The 22,085-nt window shown below is 47.0% G+C and overlaps 1 protein-coding gene across 5 annotated transcripts in view; it reads right to left on the bottom strand.

The window, feature by feature from the left end:
- Positions 1 to 22,085, bottom strand: part of BCORL1 (BCL6 corepressor like 1) — a 71,193-nt gene that overhangs the window by 13,212 nt on the left and 35,896 nt on the right. For all 5 annotated transcript variants that reach the window (XM_072626325.1, XM_072626327.1, XM_072626326.1 and 2 more), the window contains 7 exons: positions 19,540 to 19,699; positions 19,109 to 19,189; positions 17,918 to 18,340; positions 8,605 to 8,831; positions 4,891 to 5,109; positions 1,617 to 1,783; positions 94 to 239 (listed from right to left, as the gene is read on the bottom strand). In XM_072626325.1, the coding sequence (XP_072482426.1) occupies positions 94 to 239; positions 1,617 to 1,783; positions 4,891 to 5,109; positions 8,605 to 8,831; positions 17,918 to 18,340; positions 19,109 to 19,189; positions 19,540 to 19,699 (1,423 nt within the window). The remainder of the gene's footprint in view (positions 1 to 93; positions 240 to 1,616; positions 1,784 to 4,890; positions 5,110 to 8,604; positions 8,832 to 17,917; positions 18,341 to 19,108; positions 19,190 to 19,539; positions 19,700 to 22,085) is intronic.

Here is a 22,085-nt window from a genome sequence, read left to right as displayed (position 1 = left end):
GGTGGCAGCAGAAGGGCCTCAGCCCTGACAGAGGGCTAGCCACCTGGGCCACCCCCTTCCTGGATGAGCCCTGCTATCGGGGCCAGTGCTTACCGCTGATAAATTTCTTCATTGAGTCACTGCTGGCAAGTTTCATGGCCGTCTGCCCTGAGTAGGTGGCAAGAGTGGGGTCTGCCCCATAGGAAAGCAGGAGCCAGATGGTCTCCAGGTTGTCATTGACCACAGCATCATGGATAGGCCTGTGGAGAGAGGACAGGGGAAACATGTCTAGGGCGGAGGAGGAGGAGGGCTGGCCTAGTGTGTCAGAAAAGAAATCAGGTGAGCTCACATTTCTATGGCATCCTAACAAGAGTCAGTATTTCTCATAGTATCATCTCATAGTTCCCGTTTTAAAGGCAAGGAAACCAGGGCTCAGAAAGTCACAGTGAGTGGCCCAGAGGCCCAGAGCTAGTGAGCATCAGAGGCAGAATTCCCCCAGTGCCCCATCAACTAGATGAGTTGGCTTTCAGAGCCCAACTGGGGAGATTCCACAGTCACCTGAGAAGAGTGGGTCTGCAAAGGCAAAAGCAGGGGGAAGGGGGTTGGAACAGAAGCCACTGAGCTGCACCTCATATGCTTCCAGCAAATCAGCTGGAAGAGTCCTTCTACCACCAGGTAAGCCCACTCCATCAAGCAGGGCCCAAAGGTCTGGAATGACAGGGATACTGACTAGTAATTGTGGGAGGTGAGAGTTTCTATGACAATGGGCTACCTCAAGCATTAGGAGAATCAAAGTGCTAGTTCAAGGCCTTCATTTTACAGATGGATAGACTGAGGTGAAAAGAAAAGAACGTACCTCCTTCCCCTACAGTCACGAAGGCAGTTATTAACTAACAGAGGCCAGAACTCAAACCCAGGTCTTCTCAGTCCAAACCCTTGACCTCAGGCCATCATCTCTCCTGCTTTCTTTTCTCGGCTCTCCCTACTCCTCCTCCCTTTCTCCTGTTCACCTTGCCTGGGTCTTAATAGTTAAGGTTTTCCAGAAAGCCCTAGATCTCTCCCTTGAAGATCTCTCCCTATCCCCACACTCCCTATCCTTGCCTTTCCTTGCCTTTAGCACCTTCTCGGCACCAGTCTCTCATTAGGATGTGGGATTAGGATCATCTGTGGGGGCTTATCTTGAATCTAGACTATGAGCTCCTTGAAGGGAGGCTATGTGTCTTATCTAAACTCTTTCTCTCCTCCCTCGTAGCAGGGGCCTCTGTATACAGTAATGCTTAATCAAGATTTGCAGCTTTCAGTTTTTTTTCCAGGATCAAAGGATTGGACATGCTGCAGCCTTCCAAAGGAAAACAAGAGGTTTGGGAGTGCCTCCCTGGGTTTCACGCCCAAGTTTCTTGTGGTAGGTGCTCTGCAGACATCAGGGGGAGGAGCTGGGGGTTCACAATGACAAACATTCTTCCATCTCCAACTTCTGCCTTGGGATGCAGTTATGGGTTAAACAGCCTAGGGTTTGATTCTGTCTGCCTGGTGGCTGCTGCTACCCTTCTGTCAAGGTGGAGGTGGGATGAGTGCTTTGGAGACAGTGAACATGTGCTGTGGGGGGAGAGGAGGGCAGGGGAACAGGGCCTACTAGCCTGGTGCCATCCTGAGCACTGCAGTTGACGTTTGCCCCATGCTCCAGTAGAATGCGGAGGATGTCTGTCCAGCCTCGAGCGCAGGCCTCGTGGAGGGCAGTGTAGCCAGCATTGTCCTGGTGATTGACATCCTCGCCTTCTTTCTTCAGACAATACATGACCACGTCCTGTGGAGGACAGATGTGGGGGGTGCCGTTATGTCAGCAAGGAGGGGAAAATCTTGGGGGGGGGGGGAGTGTCTCAACTTTCTCTGAAGAGGAGTCCTCAGGGACAGATACTAGCCTGTTCCCCATTCCCTCGATGACCTACCCCTGCTGTGTCACTCTGAGGCCACACACACACACACACACACACACACACACACACACACACACACACTACACACAGTCAGTGCTCAATAAGGACTTCAATTCATTAAGCACTTACTGTGTGCCAAACTACTACTAGGTGCTAGGGACACAAGAATAAAGAAGGAAAATAAATACCCATTAATTGGGAGAGAGGGGACATGAAGTGGGGCATGAGGAAAGGCCTCTTGGAACCTGGAGGAGCTAGGAAGGGGAACATTCCAAGCATGGGGGCAGGCCATGCCAAGACTTGGAGAAGGACACTGGGGAAACAGTAAGTGCATGAGGGGGACTAATGTGTCATCAACATGAAGAGGACACAGCCAAGTCCTTTGGGTCTTCATTGTTAGTCAGAAGAGTTTGTATTTTTTCCCAGAGGTAACAGGGAGCCCCTGAAAACGGGAGTGACTGTGGCCAGATCTGTGTTCCCTAGCTACTCTAGAATAAAAATATAACAGGTCACATTGCTCTAAGGATTTCTGGTTTACCAAACACTTTCCACCAACAATTCTGGAAGGGCCCGTAAGGGTTATTATACCTGTTCTACATTTAAGAAAGCTGAGGAGAGAAGAAGGTCATGCAGAGAGTAAGCAGCAAAGCTGGGACTGGGCCAATTCAGCATTCTTTCTATTACTCCTGTACCCCCTGCTGTTGTCTATCCTGCCCACCAGTGAGAACAGTATAAGACATATATACCAAGTTATTTTTTTTTTCCCAACACTGAGGATGGCCCACTGAGTCATTCATACTCTGACCAGCCCCTCCTTGTGACCAAGGGCACGTGAGAGGCACCCTCTGAGGGTAAGAGAGGAGCAAAGGTAACGGGGTGGGGTGGGGGGGGCGGTGATGGAGAGGAGAGAAAGGATGAAAGCCACGACTTTGACCTCCCTATCACAGAAAGGGCCTTCTAGTCAACCACAGCCTCAGACAAAAGCCAAGTCTGGGGATAGACAGATCACAACTGCCCGTCCTAAGTTCTGAACAAGGAAAAAAATCCCAAGACTCATTGCAGAGTCTGCTGGCATTGCTGACAGAGCTTTCTGGGCCACCCATTTTCCCGGCTGGCATTGCAGGTAGGGAGCACCAGCCCTCCAGGCCTTCCCCTTTGGAGCTGAATTGTTCTGAATACAATCCAAGAGGATCATTTACCCATTAATGATTAACTTGGCTGGGCTCCTCAAACAATAGACCCAAAGGCCCTTCCAGAGCCAGTCCTGGATGGAGCCAGGAGATGGTGAAAACCCCGGAAGCACTGGAATGCTCCCAGACCTACCAGCTGTGGCTCACCTAGCTTCCTACCCACCAAGTCAGTCTGGCTATGCCCCACGGGCTCCAGGGACCCACCTGGAAAGTGGTGATAGGGAGCACCCACTCTGACAAGCAGCTGCCTAGGCCCATTCAGAGCCTCTCCTCCTCCACCAAGATTTCCCAGATAACAGCAGCCCCTACCCCCAGGCCACCAAGCACTTTCCCCTCCTGGGACCCCTCAGGGCATCCAAGAGTCTATCTCCACTACTGTAGCCTCTGCTGCATCTAACTGTGCCCTTTCTTGCCAGCCAGACTGAACAGGGACCATGGGAGAAGGTTTGGAACACTAAACAATCATTCAAGCAGCAGGCATGGATTCCATGCCTACTCTGTGCCAGGCACTGTGCCAATTCCCACCCTCAAGAAGCATCCATTTCATTGGAGGAAACAACAATATAAAAACCACTACAAATAATAGATTATTATTATAGTGAGCATTTCCATAGGTTGGAAAGTTTGTTCAGTCCTTTAAAACACATTATCTTATTTGAGCCTCCTGACAGCTCTACGGGAAGGTATTATAATGATCCCCATTCTACAGATGAGCAAACTGAGGCTGAGCAGTGAAGTGACTTGCCCAGGGTCATACAGCCAATGTCTGAAGCTGGATTCCCACTCCAGTCTTCCTGACTTCACATCCAGTACTCACTGTCCCAGCTGGCTGCCTGCACAGAGACAGGTAAGCAATCAGTCAAGCCGATCCGTCCCCATTCTATCATGCTGCTCTTGCTGAGAAGTAGCCCGATGTGCCAGGGAAAAGCAATGTTACAGAAGAGAATAGTGTATCCCCTGCTGGCTGTCCTCTTCCTCCCTTGCCTTAAATGAGGGGATCCCTAAAGGCCCTGCGTTTTCCCAGGCCCAGTGTTCTTTCCCTACAATTTTTCTTGGTGATCTCATCAGCTCCCATGGGCTCAATTAGCATTCCTACACAGATAACAATTGACTGGATTCATCAGTCCTGGCCTAACTGAGCTCCTGAAACTGACTAGGCCTGAATCCTGCATCTGTACTCTGAAGACAGCCTCTTCTCCCCTCAATCTGCCCCACCCCCAAACTCTCACTATTTCTTTCTGTTGAGGGAACCACCAACTTTCCAGTCACTCAGGTTTGCAGTCTTGGAGTCCTGTCCACAACTGTCCCTCTCTCACTGCCTCCTACTGAGTGAAACCAACTGCCCCTAAGGAAGGCCCTACCCAACCACATGCCAGCCTTCTCTCACAGCACTCTCCAGTTCACCCAAGATGGACTCCATCCAAAGCAACCCCTCTTCTCCTTCAGCTCTTCCCACCTCTGTGCCCCAAATGGATGTTGCTAAGTTTCTCCTTTCTTTGAAGGCCTAGCTCAGATACCGCCTCCTCTCAGAAGCCTGTCCGAACCTCTCTGCTCAGCATCTACAGCACTCACTCATGACCCTAAGTAGATCGTCCATACCTTGAGAACAGGGGCCATATCGTATCTACTGTGTGCCAGACCCTGTACTAAGTCATTAAGTGGTGAGGCTATAGTATAGCACATAGTGAGTACTCCCAAAATGTTTATGGATTACAGTGAGCTGATCAGAAAAGAGATATTGGGGAGGGGTGAGGAGAGAAAACACTCTTCTTGCTCAAATTTATTACCTTGTAGCCCAGTCTTGCAGCCCGCTGCAAGAGGGTCTCTCCAGCATTTTTATTCACAATAAGTCGACGTGCTTCAGGGGGGATATGGCAAGCTGAAGGGGACTCAGGACAATCCTCCAAGCCTGTCTGAACCTTCAAGGGGGTCCAGGATTCTGTGGGCTTTGCTGGTGATGGGGATTTTGGAGGCACAATTTTCACTTGGTGCCAGGACCCTTTCACCTAGAAATCAAAGATAAAAAGCTGGATCAAATTGGTCAGCTGTAGGCCCCAACACTCTAGCTTGGTCACCTCCTGAGCTAGCATTCATTTCATACAAGGGGCAGGCCACTTACCCTTGCCCCAGTGGGCAAGCACCTTCCCCTCTCTGTGTCTCAGTTTCCCATCTTGGTAAAATGAGGGAGTAGGTATCGATGATCTTTAAACTCCCCTTCCAGAAACAACGTACTATACTCAGGCTCCTCTCAGCTCTGATATTCTACATTCTAGGACCATTAGATGCTCTGGGTAAGTCAGACTGTCACCAGACAAAGCCCCACCTTCCTGCATTCCCAGAGGCTACTGGGGTTTCAGTCTTAGCTCTCGCGCTCAGTGACTACATAACACTGGGGTGCTATAATTCAGGGTATCATTAGGTGAATAAGTCAGGCTTCCTCTGAGCCAGCAGGAACTTTAGTGGTCACCTAGTCTTACCTTCTAATTTTCTAGGGATCACAGAGCTGGGAAGGGAAGGCAGAGGCCATCGAACCAAACCAGTCATTTTTCAGGGAAAGAAACTGAGGTCCAGGGGTGGTGGGGAAGGGAGAATGACCTGCCCAAGGTCACAAAGAGAACCACTGATCTAAAGTTGGGACCTCCGAGGCAGGTAGGAACTCAGAACAGGCTGTGGAGTAGGAACTGAGCCACTGTCTTCACTAGTATTTGGGCCCCTGTTTGAGGAGCCTATACGGAAAATGAGAGGACATGGGGTGGCCTGGCTGTCTGAAATTCGAACCCTGATGGGAGAGGTGTGGCCCCTCAAACCACCTCCTTCTCACCTGAACTCTCCCTGTAAGGCCAAGTGCAGACAGGACTCCATTCTCTCCATCTCTCTTGAACCCCTGCTGAGGTCTATCCATTCAGCTTCCTCCTCCAGTCAGAATTCCATCTACCGCCATGAACTGCTCATGTCTAATAGGTGGCTCAGCCCCTCTTCTCCAGCCTACACCAAGTGCCCCCCCTCCCCCAGCTTTGTGCTATCATAGTGAGAGGCAGCAGAGTGTAGTGGTTACAGAGCTGGCCTTGGACTCAGGAAGCCCTGGGTTCAAATCCTGCCTCTGACAGATCCTGGCTCTGTGGCCCTGAGCAAGACATTGTCCCAAGGAATTCTCTAAGATTAGGAGTTGCCCATAGGTAGAGAAAGTTTCTTCCTCCCCAGGAGTTCTCTTCACTAAAGAAATAACAGGTTGGGACCAGATGGAAGGGCACAACCAGGACTCTGGTCAGGGCCTTCTTGCCCTGGAGTCAGTCTCAGGACAGTGGAGGAGAGAGGGAAGGAAGAAATGCGGAGGAAGCCACCTCCCCCAAGCTGCAGCCTGAGCCAGAAGGAATGGCTAGGAACTCAAATGGGGGGAGGACGTTATTCATCCACATTTTACAGATGATGATAATAATAATAGCTAACATTTAGGTGGCACTTAGTCCGAGTCAGGCAAGGAGCCTTATAAGCTCTTTACAATTATTATCTCATCTGATCCTCACAACAACCCAAGGCTACAGATGCTGTTATGACTTTCGTTTTACAGTTGAACAAAAGCAGGCAGAGATTAAGTGACTTGCCCAGGGTCACACAGCTAATAAGTGTCTTAAGCTTAGGGTCTGACTCCAGGTCTGGGCATTACATAACCATTTGGCCACCTAGCTGCAGAGGTTCAGGAGAGGGAAGGCCAGATGAGCTAGGACTCAAACCCCAGTGCCCATCCCCATATCTACCACTCATTACTATAGCCAAGACTACAGAGAATCATAGGGTGACAGATTCCAAGCTGGAAATAACCTCAGAAAAAATCCAATAACAGTGGAGACGAGGCATAGACCAATGCCTGACACCATACACAAGAATAAAGTCCAAATGGGTACATGATCAAGGTATAAAGATTGATATTATAAACAAATGAGTGGAGCAAGGAACAGTGTATTTATCAGATTTATGGAGAAAGGAAGAATTTTTGACTAAACAAGAGACAGAAAGTATTATGAAGTGCAAAGTGGATAATTTTGATTACATTAAATTGAAAAGTTTTTGCACTGCCAAACCCAATACAACCAAGATTAGGAGGGAAACAGAAAACTGGGAAAGATTTTTTGTAGCTAGTGTCTGTGATAAAGGCCTCATTTCTAAAATATATAGAGAACTGAGTCAAATGTACAAGAATACAAGTCATTCCCCAATTGATAAATGGTCAAAGGATAGGAACAGGCAGTTTTCAGAGGAAGAAATTAAAGCTATCTATAGTCGTATGAAAAAATGCCCTAAATCACTATTGATTAGAGAGATGCAAATCAAAACAACTGAGGTACCACATTACACCTATCAGATTGGCTAACACGACAAAACAGGAAGGTGATAAATGCTGGGGAAGATGTGGGAGAGTTGGAACACTAATTCATTGTTGGTGGAGCTGTGAACTGATCCAACCATTCTGGAGAGCAATTGAAACTATGCCCAAAGGGCTACAAAAATGTGCATACCCTTTGACCCAGCAATACTGCTTCTAGGACTGTATCCCAAACAGATCATAAAAATGGGAAAGGGTCCCACAAGTACAAAAATATTTATAGCAGCTCTCTTTGTAGTGGCCAAAAACTGGAAATCAAGGGAATGCCCATCCTTTGGGGAATAGCTGAACAAGTTGTGGTATATGAATGTAATGGAATACTATTGTGCTATAAGAAATGATGAACAGGAAGACTTCAGAAAGACCTGGAAAGACTTATATGAACTGATGCTGAGTGAAAGGAGCAGAACCAGGAGAACTTTGTACGCAGCAACAACCACAGTGTGTGAGGACTTTTTCTGGCAGACTTAGTACTTCATTGCAATGCAAGGACTTAAATAATTCCCAATGGACTTTTGAGGCAAAACGCCTTCCACATCCAGAGAAAGAACTATGGAATTTGATTGCATAATGAAGCAGACCATTTTCTTTTGTATTATGTTTTGTTTTGTTTTATGATTTCTCCCATTCATTTTAATTCTTCTATGCAACATGACTAAGGTGAAAATGTATTTAATAGGAATGTATGTATAGAACCTACATAAAACTGCATGCTGTCTCAGGGAGGGCATGGGGAGGTAGAGGGGAAGGGAGGGGAAAAAAATCTAAGATACATGGAAGTGATTGTAGAACACTGAAAACAAAATAATAATTAAAAAAGAAAGAAAAAATCCAAACCAACCTTTTTACTTTGGGGATGAAGAAACTGAGGCCCAAAGAGGGAATGGGTCTTGCTTGAGGACACAATAAGTTCACACCTTCTAGTCCAAACCCCTTCCTTTATACAGAGGAGGAAAATGAGGCCCAGGGAGAGGGACTAGCCGAAGGTCACACAGCAAGTCAATAGCAGAGCCCACATTGGAATCCAGGGCTCTTTCCAGGCCCCATCACAAAAGAAGTCTGCATTACTGTCCCCAGTCGCCTACCAGTACTGGCTCCTTCCTCACCCACCATCCCATACCTTGCCATCCTCTGTGGGGCCAGCCAGATGCTTGGTCTTACACTTGCGCTTGCCCGATGGCTTGTCCAGGTTGCTCAGAGGGGTGACCTTGTCCATGTGACTTTCCAGAAAGCCATTGGGAAAAACTGGGATGTCTCCAGAGCCACAGGAAGATGTCGAGTGCTTGGCCTTCAGGTGGATCTCAGAGCCTTGGGACGATGATCCCTTCTGCTTCCGAGACTTGGAATCTGATGGGGAGAGGAGAAGGGAAAGAGTTCAGGGGGATCCCCTCCACATGCTCCCAGGCTCCTCCACCTGCCTGCTATAGGACACCCATAAGGTGAGAGAAGGGTTTGGATTTCAAGGCACATCCCTGGAGTAGCCACAAAAGCCTGGCCTCCAGGCTTTTGCCCAGGCTGTGCCTTATGCCTAAAATGCCCTCCCTCTTCTACTTTGCTTGTTGATTCCCTGCTAGGTCTTCCTGGAGCCTTCCTACTTCTTTGAAATGGTGACAATAAGTGTGATCCCTGTGAGCAAAGGGTTCTGTACCATTCAAGTGCTAGAGAGATGGGAGTCAGTATTCTCAGTGGTGGGGGAAGGAATGAGCAGGGAGCATTTTCATCACACTAGCCCCTATCTCCAGCAGGGGACATCTTCAGTCCCAGCCACTAGGGGGCAGCCCACAAGGCCAGACCAATCGGAGAGGTTAAGGAGGTCAGCTCCAAGGTCTCTGCTGGTAGGAGTGGCAAATCATTCCCAATCTCCATCCCACAGCAAAGTAAATCATCCCACAGCAAAGTGAATCACCTTGGGCTTGGAATGTGCCTCAGAGGCTCAGTTTCCTCATCTATAAAATGAAGCACAGTTTGTAAGGTCCTTCTAGATCAAACCTTATGATCCCAGCAATAAGTTCACCAAATATTCAGGATGCGCTTTCCAGTATTAGAGACTAACAGAAAGGGGTCAATTTACTCTTCTGTTCCCATCAGCCTGGATCCCCACCATCCCAGGAGGAAAACATGGCCACCTGCCTAGACCTCTCCCCTGCTCCAGGACACTTCCACAAGGTAAAACACACAGAATCAGAAGAGCTGGTATTTACATAACTCTGTGAGGTTATTTGTATTCATTTATATATGTATGCTATACATATGTATATATATAAAAAATATGAGCTTATTATATGTATTATACATAAGGTTATTATATATATGCATATGTCAGTCATGTCACTGAGCTTCATGATAACCCTGGGAGGTAGGTTCTCCTATTACCCCCATTTTACAGAAGAGGAAACAGAGGCCCAAGGAGATAGGTGATTTGTCAAGGTCACATAACTAGTACCTGAGACTCCCTGTCTTCCTTGAATCCACCCCTCCTGCTTTATTTCCTAACACTCCTGCTTCACACATTCTGGGGTTGGGTCCCACCGGAATACTCTCCACCCCCATGTATGGTGGTTGCTAAAGCCTGGAATTCCCTCCATCTCCCTGTTCTCCCTCCCCTCCCCACCAGCTCTCCCTACTGAACTCCACCCAGCATTTCCCACAGGCCAACCAGGGGCACATCAACATCAAGACAAAAACAGAAAAAGACCCTGCCCTCAGGAAGCTTAAATTCTACTAAAAGGATTTTCTCCCTCCTCAGAAGGGTTACCAAGAGCTCTAGGGTCAGGGTATCTCCTTTGCCTCATCTCATTTCTCATGTATTATACTTATCTGGAATTCTATTCCTCCAGCAGCGTAGACCCTCTGGGAGGCCAGGAGCTGACCTCTGGCATATGGCCTTGGTGAACTGAGGTACTTGATAAATGTTAGCAGAATGAGGGTGGGGAGTTCCTTGCCCTCGCTGTCCTAGTATACTAAGCATTTCAAAGTACTCTTCTCTCCTCACTACCATCCTGGGAGATAGGGCAAGCATTATCAGGTCCATTTTGCAGAGTAGGAAAGTATAAGGCATAGAGTCACATAACTCCAAGTGTTGGAGCCAGGATCCCAACTGAGGTTTTGCTGGACTTCCAAGTCTAGCATCTGAGGGTTCTCAGGATTCTGGGAGCATCCTGGGGAACTCTGAAAACAGGGGTGATTCCCAAGTCCAGGAGGCCTCCAGAGTCCAGCTGCCTGCTTTCTCAGATCCCACACCAGGCTCCCCTTAACACAGTCAAGGATGACGTTTCTGTATGCTCATCAAAGCCTATGGCTCTGACTGCTGTGAGCTGAGCAAAGCCTTCTCTGTTCAGAATACAGCAAAGGCCCATTATACGGTGCCTGGTGGCATCACAGGGCTGGACACACTGTGGGCCCAATCACTGCCCTCGTGTGCAGGGAGACATACCATACTTTGTTATCCTTGTGTCAGGGCAGCGCCTGGTACAACACGGACATTTAATATGTGCTTCTGCATCAAGTGATTGATCTCTAGCTCCCTAAAGCCGGTTTTCTCTTGGCATCCCCAACCCTTAACACAGTGCCTGGCACACAGTAGGCACTCAACAAAAGCTTCTGAAATGAACAAAACAAACCACAGTATCATAGGGTCTAGAGCTAGAATGGACCCAGGCTCACAGGAGCCTCACTACAGAGCTCAGGGGTCATCCACATCACTCCATTTTCTAGTTGGGGAAACTGAGGTTCAGAGAAAAGAAAGGGCTTGCCCAAGATCACACAGGCAAGGCTCATCAGAGCTAAGAGTCACACCCAAATCCTGGTTCTAGACTCGGGGCTCTGTCTGGTACAACAAGATGCCTTGCCAAAGTCTGGGTTGAGGGAGGAGGACAGAGCCCTGTGAAGGACATGTTTAAACAAGGAAGACAAGGGAATGGTAGTATCTGCTACACAGTGGAAAAGGGATGGGGGGAGGAATGATGTTCAAGACCTGCACGTGCAGTCTGAAATGAATGAGACGTGGCTGGCAAGGTGAGGGTGAGGGCACAGACTATAGAAGAGCAAGAAGACTAAGTGCTCTGGCTTGAAGATATCTGTATTTGTTTTTCTTTCATTGGAGAGGGGAGGCAAGGTAATTGCACATAGCTAGTAAGTGGTAAATGTGTGAGGTCACATTTGAACTTAGGTCCTACTGACTCTAGGGCCTGTGCTCCATTCACTGCGCCACCTAGCCACCCCCGATCTGTATTAATTTTGAATGACTTACTTATTTCCATGGCACATTCCTCCAGGAGAAAGAGGCCAGTTTCATTTGTGACCTTATATTTGCAGTGCCTGGCACATAGTAGGCACTTAATAATGGCTTGCTGGATTGGATCAAACCAAATTGAATTTGATCTGAGAGGTTGGGGGGAAATGAATGTTAAAATGTTATGTTGAATGTTAAAAAAAAATGATGACAACCCTTTTTACCAAATAAAAAGGTGCAATCCCAAGTACCTAGAGGGCCCTGACTGGAGCCATAGGCTGCAGTAAAGGTGGTCAAAGCCTCAGATAAGGAAGTGAAGAAATGGGTAAGGGGAGGAAGCCCAACGCAGCAGGCCCCACAACCTCCAGGTTGGTAACTAGAGTTAGGAATCCTGCCTTAGACATGGACTAGCTATATGCCCCTGGGCAAATTATGACCTCTCTCAGCCTTAGTTTCCTTGTCCGTGAAATGGGGGCAATAATAGCACCTACCTCACCAAGTTGTAGTCAGGATCAAATGAAGTAATACATGGAAAGTGCTCTGCAAACCTTAAAGCTATTATTGCCATCACTAATTATATCATATTATATTATTTTATGTTATATTATGTTGTGTTATATATTATATTATGTTGTACATTATATTACATTATGTTGTGTTATATGTTATATTATATTACATTGTATTATATATATCTTATATTTTATTACATTGTGTTATATATTATGTCATATATATTATGTTGTATTATATTTTACATTATGTTATATCATTATATCATGCTATATCATGCTATTATATTATACAATTATAACGTATATTATATAATTATAATTTTGTTCTGTTGTGTTCAGTTATGTCCAACTCTCCATGACCCCATTTGGGGTTTTCTTGGCAGAGATCCTGGAGTGGTTTGCCATTTCCTTCTCCAGCCCATTTTACAGATGAGGAAACTGAGGCAAACAGGACTAAGTGACTTGTCCAGGGTCACACAGCTAGGAAGTGTCTAAGGCTGGATTTGAACTCAGGACGATGAGTCCTGACTGGGCACTCTGTGCAGTGCAGCACCACCTAGCTGCCCATTATTATTATTATCTCACAATGGCAATTGCCTTCCTTCTTAGGATCTGTAGCCCAGCCACCTTTCTAGCTCCCGTCTTTGGGGACTTTGTGTTTAGCCCCACACAGCACCCCTACTACTCCCAAGGACTGAGCATTCCCAGTTTTCTTGGCCCAGGAGGGCTATTTCCCTTCTCCTGTTAATTGCTCCTAATCATTGACCCCAGAACTCTTTTTGGAGGGAGAAGAGAATTTAACAGTATTTTGCCCCACCCCTGCCCCAAATATGGCAAGGTCACATAAATTGTGCTAAATGTACTAGATTCAGTAAGAGATGACAGATATCTCAAACAAATCCCCAGCCAGGAATATCGTGTTCTTCCTTGGCTCCCTTCGCTTACCCTGTGACCACATGCGACTTGAACTCTGAACAGACTATTTGCATTTCTTCTGATCTCTGACAGGATGGGCGGGGCTATGCACACAGGAAGTTATCCACTACATACCAGTCAGAGCTTCCTAGACTTGGCTAAGCTCCACCTCCCTCCACTGCAGGGAAGACCAGATAAAGCAAACAAGGCTCTGTCTCTGGCCTGGACACCCAAAGTAACTAGGAGACCCCAGGCTATCAAATACTCATCCCCAGTCAATAGATGACCAGTCTGGTAGCCTGGGAGGACAGCTTTGAACTCCCTCCCTGGAGAAGATCAAAGATCACAGCCTAATGACACTGAAAATTCCAAGCATATACCTAGCTCCATATAAATACTCTAAAAATCAGAAGGCAGTGTGGGCCAATGGCAAGCGGACATGAGTCACTGAGAGTCAGAGGAACCAGGGTTCACCTCCCCCATCTTCCTCTCTCTTCTCACCACCCCAATAGGTGGTCCATGAGTTCAAGCTGGTAGAGACAGGAGATGCTAAAGAACAGCTAGAGATGAGTAAATCATGAAACATTTGCCACAGGAACTGAGGGCACGAAGCTGGGTGGGAAGGGGTACCCTGGCATAAAGGACTCAGGAGATTTCAGATTTACTGAACTGGAAGGCATATAAACCAAGCCCTTCTCTGAAAGGTGAGGCAGGGGCCCAGGAGGGGCAGGGATTTGTCCAAGATCACGCTGCTAATGCAGTAGCAGAGGTAAGAACTGGGTCTGGCCAGGCCTTTGAATGTGGGGTCCTCTTTAGAGGCAAGTGCAGTGAAGAGCACAAAATACTAGAGTAGGAATCAGGAATCAATGGGTTTGAAACCTGCCTCACATACTAGCCTCATGACCATGGGCAAATCACTTAACCTCTGTCTGCCTCAGTTTTCTCATCTGTAAAATGAGGAGAGTTGAACTTGATGGCCTCTATGGTCCCTTACAAGTTTAGATATAGAATTTTATGTGTGACTATAGGTAAGTCACTTTACCTCAGTTTCCTTTTCTGTAAAATGGGGGGAGGAAGGACTGAATGACCTCTATGGTCCCTTCTAGTTCTAAAACCACACTTGATTAGCCCTCACCAGCCTTTCGTTTGAAAACCTAGTGATCATCCCAGAGAGTCAAGTAAAAAACTACTTGAAATAATAAACAACTTTGGCAAAGTTGCAGGTTACAAAATAAACCCACACAAATCTTCTGCATTTCTACATATTACTAACAAAGCCCAAAAGCAACAGATAGAAAGAGAAATCTCATTTAAAGCTAGGATAGACACTATAAAATATCTGGGAGTCTACCTGCCAAAACAAATCCAGGGACTATATAAACACAATTACAAGACACTTTTCACACAAATAAAGTCAGATCTATGTAAGTGGAAAATCATCAGTTGCTGGTGGGTAGGCCGAGCCAATATAATAAAAATGACAATTTTCCCTAAATTAATTTACTTACTTAGTGCCATACCAATCAGACTAGCACATAATTATTTTCTAGAGCTAGAAAAAACAGTATCAAAATTTACCTGGAAGAACAAAAGGCCCAGAATATCAAGGTAACTAATGAAAAGAAATGCCTTCCCTAAGGTGGCCTAGCCCTACCAGATCTCAGACTGTATTATAAAGCAGCAATTATCAAAACCACTTAGTACTGGCTAAGAAAGAGAAGGGTAGACAAGTGAAATATGTTAAGTACTCAAGACACAGTAGGCAATGAATATAGCAATCTACTGTTTGATAAACCCAAGGATCCCAGCTTCTGGGATAAGAATTCACTGCTTGACAAAAATTGCTGAGAAAACTGGGTAACAGTGTGGAAGAAACTGGGCATAGACCAATGCCTGACACCATACACAAGAATAAAGTCCAAATGGGTACATGATCAAGGTATAAAGATTGATACTATAAACAAATGAGTGGAGCAAGGAACAGTGTATTTATCAGATTTATGGAGAAAGGAAGAATTTTTGACTAAACAAGAGACAGAAAGTATTATGAAGTGCAAAGTGGATAATTTTGATTACATTAAATTGAAAAGTTTTTGCACAGCCAAACCCAATACAACCAAGATTAGGAGGGAAACAGAAAACTGGGAAAGATTTTTTGTAGCTAGTGTCTGTGATAAAGGCCTCATTTCTAAAATATATAGAGAACTGAGTCAAATGTACAAGAATACAAGTCATTCCCCAATTGATAAATGGTCAAAGGATAGGAACAGGCAGTTTTCAGAGGAAGAAATTAAAGCTATCTATAGTCGTATGAAAAAATGCTCTAAATCACTATTGATTAGAGAGATGCAAATCAGAACAACTCTGAGGTACCACATCACACCTATCAGATTGGCTAACACGACAAAACAGGAAGGTGATAAATGCTGGAGAAGATGTGGGAGAGTTGGAACGCTAATTCATTGTTGGTGGAGCTGTGAGCTGATCCTACAGCTTCTAGGACTGTATCCCCAAGACAGCATAAAAATGGGAAAGGGTCCCACATGTACAAAAAATATTTATAGCAGCTCTCTTTGTGGTGGCCACAAACTAGAAATTAAAGGGATGCCCATCCATTGGGGAATGGCTGAATTAAATTGTTGTATATCAACGTAATGGAATACTATTGTGCTATAATAAATGATGAACAGGAAGACTTCAGACAGGCCTAGAAAGACTTGTATGATCTGATGCCGAGGGAAAGGAGCAGAACCAGGAGAACTCTGTACACAGCAACAACCACAGTGTGAGAGGATTTTTTTCTGGTAGATTTAGAACTTCATTCCAATGCAAGGACTTAAAAAATCCCCAGTGGTCTTTCAAGGCAAAATGCCTTCCATATCCAGAGAAAGAACTATGGAATTGGATCACAGAATGTAGCAGATCATTTTCTTTTGTATTAGGTTTTGGTTTGTTATATGATTTCTCCCATTCATTTTAATTGTTCTATACAACATGACTATGATGAAAATGTATTTAATAGGAATGTATGTGTAGAACCTACATAAGATTGTATGCCGTCTTGGGGAGGAAGGAGGAAAGGAGGGGGAAAGAAGAGGGAGGGAGGGAAAAAAAATCTAAGTTACATGGTAGTGATTATGGAACATTGAAAATAAATGGAATTTAAAAAAAGAAAAAAAAAGAAAAAGAAAACCCAGTGATCACTCTCCCAGGAGAAGGAGCACGCTGTCACCCAGGCCTCGCTCCTTGTGACTGTGGGGAGGCCACATGGAGGTCTGGGTCATCTGAGGAAAGCCATCTCTCTCTATTCATTTTTTCTGCTACCTCCTTGTCTCGAGCTGGCCACTCCAAGACCACTAGCCTTACACCTCTTCTCCAAAGCTCACTTGTCCTCTGTGTGGCCCTTCTGGCTTTACTTGAAGTTCAAGCTTTAGGGACTTGACTTGCAATCGAAGTCTATTTCTGCTTGAAAAGAACCTCAATTTCCTTCCCAGACTCCCAATCAGAAAGCAAAGATGGAAGACTCGAATTTCAAAAGGACCCCTGAAGGAGGCATTCTCTCCAGCTCACCTAAGTGTTTGTTTAACAGATTAACTCCCTGGGAAAGCCACTCAGGGAGGGTGGGAAGGTGGGAGGAGGGAGAGCCAGGGTATTAAGAAAGCCCAGCCACCTAATGAACCATGTGCTAATTAAGTTAGTCTTTCTGAAAATCATTATGTACCCTGTACAGAAATCAGAGGAACCAGCTTTTGTCCAAGGGCACATCTTGCCTGTAAGAGGTGGGTGAGAGGCCCACTCTGGGGTCAGCCATGACTGATGCCTCACCTTGCTGCTTGGGCCCTCCTCCAATAGACACCTTTCTGGGGGGCCAGTCTTCTGGGAGATCTGCTCCGTCAGTCTGTCTGTCTGTCTGTCTGTCCCAGGATTTGCCCATGACTCTAGTTATATGCTATCTCGTGGCTGCCCCTCCCTCCAGGAGATATACACTCAAAAGGTACTCTCCACTGTTCTGGGAAAGTAGAGGTCATTAGGACCTCTACATCAGGAGGTCCTGTGGTATGGTGGAAACAGCAGAGACTTTGGAGTCAGGGGACCTGGCTTTCAAATATGAATGGAACTGCCTCTCTGGGCCTCAGTTTCCTCTTCTGTCAGATGAAGGGATTGAACTCAGTGGCTTTGAGGTAACTTCTAGTTAAATATCTATGATTCTGTAGGACATCCTTGTCCTCAGCCCAGCAGAGGGAGAGACCACAGCCATGACCCCAGGCCAGACTCCTGAACTTTCAAAGGATCCTAGCATTTGGGGAATTAGGAGGCAGAAAGGTCCTTAGAGACCACCTGGTCCAACCACCTCATACTATGGACGATGGAGCTGAGCCCCAGAGAGGGGAAGGGACTTGCCCAAGGTCACACAGCTAGTAAGTGCTAGAACTGGGACAAGAACCCAGGTCCGATGACCCCAAAGGCAGTGCTCCTTCTAAGGCACCTTGCTGCCTCTCAGGTATATGTGGGAAGATGGCATAATACAATGGAAAGAGCCTTGGATTCAGAGTAAGAGAACACGGGTTCAAGTCCTAGCTCTATGATTTAACGCTCTGGGCAAATCATGTCCCCTCTTAAGTGCCTCAGTTTCCTCATCTCTGAAATGAGGGTGAGGGAAGGCCTGGGTTAGCCTGGTCATATTTCAATCTAGGTTCCCTCGTGGCTCCTCAGTAGCAAGCAGCAAAAGCTCCTAATGCTTGGTGACCCGCTCCCCCCACAGCTGATCATACCTGCACGGGCCTTGCGCCGCTGGTGGCACAGAGACCTGTGAGCCTGCTCTTCGCGCTCTGTTAAGTACTCCCCAGTGTGATATTTGCGGTTTTTCTGCCGTCTCCTCTTTTTCCTCTTCACGTGGCCTTCCCCCTCGTCCTCATCTTCATCTTCCTCCTCATCCTCAGTGTCCCATGGCTGCCGTGGGGACTCCATCTTCCAGGGCAGCTCTCGGGCCCTGCGCAGGTGCCGGCTGGCCCGATCTTCCAGGGAGCGGTCCCCCCGTGAGCGGCGGCTCACATGCTGGGAGGAGTGGTGGGCCTTTCGCTTGCGGTGTTTGCTGCCCAGCCCCACTTCTACTTGGCGTTCTCCCAGCATGGGGAACACTTCCGGGCTGCCCAGCTCACACTCAGCTGTCATGGTGAAGGTGCTGCAAAGGCTCCCTGCAGACAGAATACGCCTGGGGTAAGAAAGTAGGGCCCTCCGCGAAGAAGCAGGGCTCAGGGACCCCCTTAGTCATTTCAGACTAGACGTCACCCTCAGGGGCAGGGGCAAAAGGCCACCCACCATGCTTTGGCACTCAACTTGGAATTCAGAAGACCCAGCCTCAAATCCCATCTCTGAGGAGTTCATACTGGCTGGGTGACCTGGGCAAGTCCCTTCTCCTCAGATGTCAAATGGGAGGGTAGACTTGTAAACCTTACAGAAATTAGATCCATCCAAGTACCATCAATATTAACAATATTCACCCCCTTATTAAGGGTAATAATAATAAACAAGCAGGTGATTTTGACTTTGGGAGAAGGTGGGAATGGGAGAAGTAAGGAAAAATTAGCATTTGCAAATGTGGGTGGACCACCACAAACTGGAAGGACTCTAGAGAACTTCTAGGGGCCTTCCGACTTTTGACAATGACTCGATCTACCAATCTGTCCCATTTGCCAAAGGCTGAAACCCATTGAGTTTAAGTGACCCAACAAGGACATGAATCAGCACGGTATCACCAGGGCCCAGAGTTGAGTTCAAAAAAGGGTTACAGTCATCTGCAAGCCCGCCCATGGGGGTGACATGTTTGAAGGTCTAAAGGCATCAAGTATGCTCAGAGTTTGTGTGTCCCAGAGGGATGGCAAATGCCCTGGAGCAACCTTCAGGCCCAGGCTGCTGGTGGCCACCCCGACCCCCAACCCCCAGCTGCCAAGAGAGACACTCACCAGACTGGCTGCGGGTCCGGCTGCTCAATACTACAGGGATGAAGTCTCGAAAATTATTCTTGGCTTTCTTCTCCAAATAGCCTGTAGGGAGGGTTGGGGAAATCATTTGAAGAGAAGGGAAGACATAAGAAGAATGTCCACAGAGTCTAAGCCTCAAAATAAAAGAGTATGAATAATAACAATGGTTGTGATGGAAATGCAATACCAACGCACTCCCATTAAAGCACAAAAGGCGAGCACCATTTTAATCTCATTTTTACCCACAAGGAAACTGAGGCTGGCAGAGGGTGCAAAACAAATAGGGCCAGGGCTAGAACCTGGGTCCCCATACTCAACTCCCATGACTCTCTAGGACAGCTGTAGCATTCCTGACTTGGAGACCTAGCTTCCTTCAGGGTGGGAAGTAGAGAGATGCCAAAGGCAAGGCCTACCTTCCTCATGTCTGTCTCCTCTTCGGAATCCTGTCAATTGGGACTGGGATTTGGCAGACTTCTGTCTCTTGTGCTTGATCCGTATGCTGCTGTGCTCTTTGCTTGAGGCCTTGCAGGCTTTCTTGCTGGACTCGTGGGAATCCCCATGATGTTTCCTCCACTATAGAGGGAAAGGGAGAGACATGCCTATAGTCAGGCTAGCTGGCAAAGGACACTTCATCCCGTGGAGGAGTACCATTCAACTCCAACCAGTTCAACAAACATTGTGCATGTCGCTCCCCTGCTCAGGGATCTTCAGTGGCTCCCTGTTGCCTCTAGGATTAGAATACAAAACTCTGCCTGGAATTTAAAGCTCTTCGTAGTTCCATAACAACCTATCTTTCCCACTTTGTTTCACATTCCTTACCTTTAAGGGATTCTTAACTTCCGTCACACTGGCCTGCTTACAGAATCAAGGGGGTGGGGTAGAATAGGACAACGACGACGACACAAGCATTAAGCATCTACTATGTACCAGGCACTGTGCTAAGCCTTTACAAATATTATCTCATTTGATCCTCACAACAACCCTGGAAGGTAGGTGCTATTATCATCACCCCCATTTTACAGATGAGGAAACTGAGGCAGACAGTGGTGAAGTGATTTGCCCAGGGTCACACAGCAAGTAAGTGTCTGCGGTCATATGGATACTCGCCCTTCCTCATAGAAGGAGAGTCTATCTCTGTGGATGTGTACCCCCCAACACTTAGCTAGAATGCACTCCCTTCTTCTCTGCACAAGGCTCAGTGCCGGGGTTTCCTCCCACTATGGATTTCTTGACCTTTGAATGTGTTCCATTCTCCCAAAAAATGGCAGCTCCCAGAGGGTAGGGCCCAGTTTTCTGTCTTTGTATCTCCTGTACCTCAATATAGAGGCTGGCACACAATAGGTGCTTTATAAGTGCTAGCTGACTTTAAGAGGATTATTAGGTACCTGTGGAGTTGACCAGGCTGGACTCTGGGCATACAAGCTATCATAACAGAAGAACTGTGTTCTCTGGCACTCTAATGGTTAGGACAGGTTTGCACAATCCATGGCCCACCAAAGGATTTCGAGGCACCTGAGAAAAACGTAAATGAAAATGTCCTCTACATTTTTCGGGGGCTGCCTGAAATCCTTTGGCGTGCAGGTATGGCTTAGAAAGTACTTTGCCCATAAGAGCTCTGTTAAGGAGGTAATGCACGTGTTATTACCCCCACTTTACAGAGGGTGAAACTGAGGTAGTACAGACATCATTACCCCTATTTTACAGAGGAGGAAATTGAGGGAGCGGTGAAATGATTGGCTACAGAACCCAGAAGAAGCAGAGCCAGAATGTGAACCTGGGTTTCTTAGAACTCCCAAGTCCAACCCTTTCCTACACTTTGACACCTCAGAACATAGCACAGGTCCCACTCTCAAGGAATTTACAACTCTTGTAGAAAAGACACACCGAGAAATAACTGAGGCACAAAAGGAAGCTCTGGGCCAAATGTCATGAGAACTCAGGAGGCGAAGGCTTCCTGGACAAAATGGTACCTGAGCTGGGTCAGGAAGGAAGGCGGGACTTTCCTAAAGCATCATGAGCCTGGGTGTCCAGTCCACACTGGAGGACAATACCAGCAAAGGCATCTGAGAATGGGGTTGGGGAGTACTGCGAGATGAGAAAGCCTAGAGCTTCAGAACCAGGGGTGGGGAACTCATTATTTTTATCTCTGTGCATTTTATATGTTCACAAACACAATTCCTCTGGGAGCCCTTGACAAACTTCACCAGGCTGACCACCTAAGGAGCCCAGGACACAAGCAAGGTCAAGCACCCCTCCTCTGGCATACAGGCTGTGAAGCAGCCAGAATCCTGGAATCGAGGGTGTGCACTCTGGCAGCTAGGAAGTGGGGCAGCCCTGAAGGTTGGGGAGTAGAGGAACTGGCAGTCTCAATCTTTATCAGCCCAGCACCTGGGACATGGGCTCACATAAGAGCCACATCCCTTAAGAGACTATTGCTGAATTGGTCACAATCATGGCTGGTAGGAGAGACAGAATACAAACTAGTATACTGATATTAAGGTCAAACAAGTGAAAATGAATTTGAAGGCTAGGGAGAAAGGCCTGGAAGTTAGTAACTTCAAGATCACCTTTCAGATAGGATTTCTGGGTTGGGCAATTCCTCCCTGCAGTGGCCTTCCATCCCCACCACCTCGCCTGGGTCTCCTAATGGCACCAGGAGGGAGGGGGGCCAGGCCACATCTGCTGGATCTGAGGCCTCACTCAAGGTCACCCATAGTGGAGCTGGGTCCAGAACCCAGGTCTCCCAATTACCAGCCTAGAATGCTTTTTTTCTGATAGACTCCAATGCCTTCCCTTTAAAATACTCCCCTCTAGGAGGTGAGAGAAAAACATGAAGTTTACTCTCATCACATTCCACTAAAGGAAGGAATAAAATGCACACTCATTTTGGTATGATAACCTATCTTACAATACAGGAAAGTGGGGGATAAGGGGATAAACAGGGTGGGGGGACGATGGA

This window comes from Notamacropus eugenii, chromosome X (assembly GCF_028372415.1).
Source record: "Notamacropus eugenii isolate mMacEug1 chromosome X, mMacEug1.pri_v2, whole genome shotgun sequence".
Lineage (NCBI taxonomy): Eukaryota > Metazoa > Chordata > Mammalia > Diprotodontia > Macropodidae > Notamacropus > Notamacropus eugenii.
Note: the sequence above shows the minus strand (reverse complement) of the source record. Positions and strands in the feature narration are given on the sequence as shown.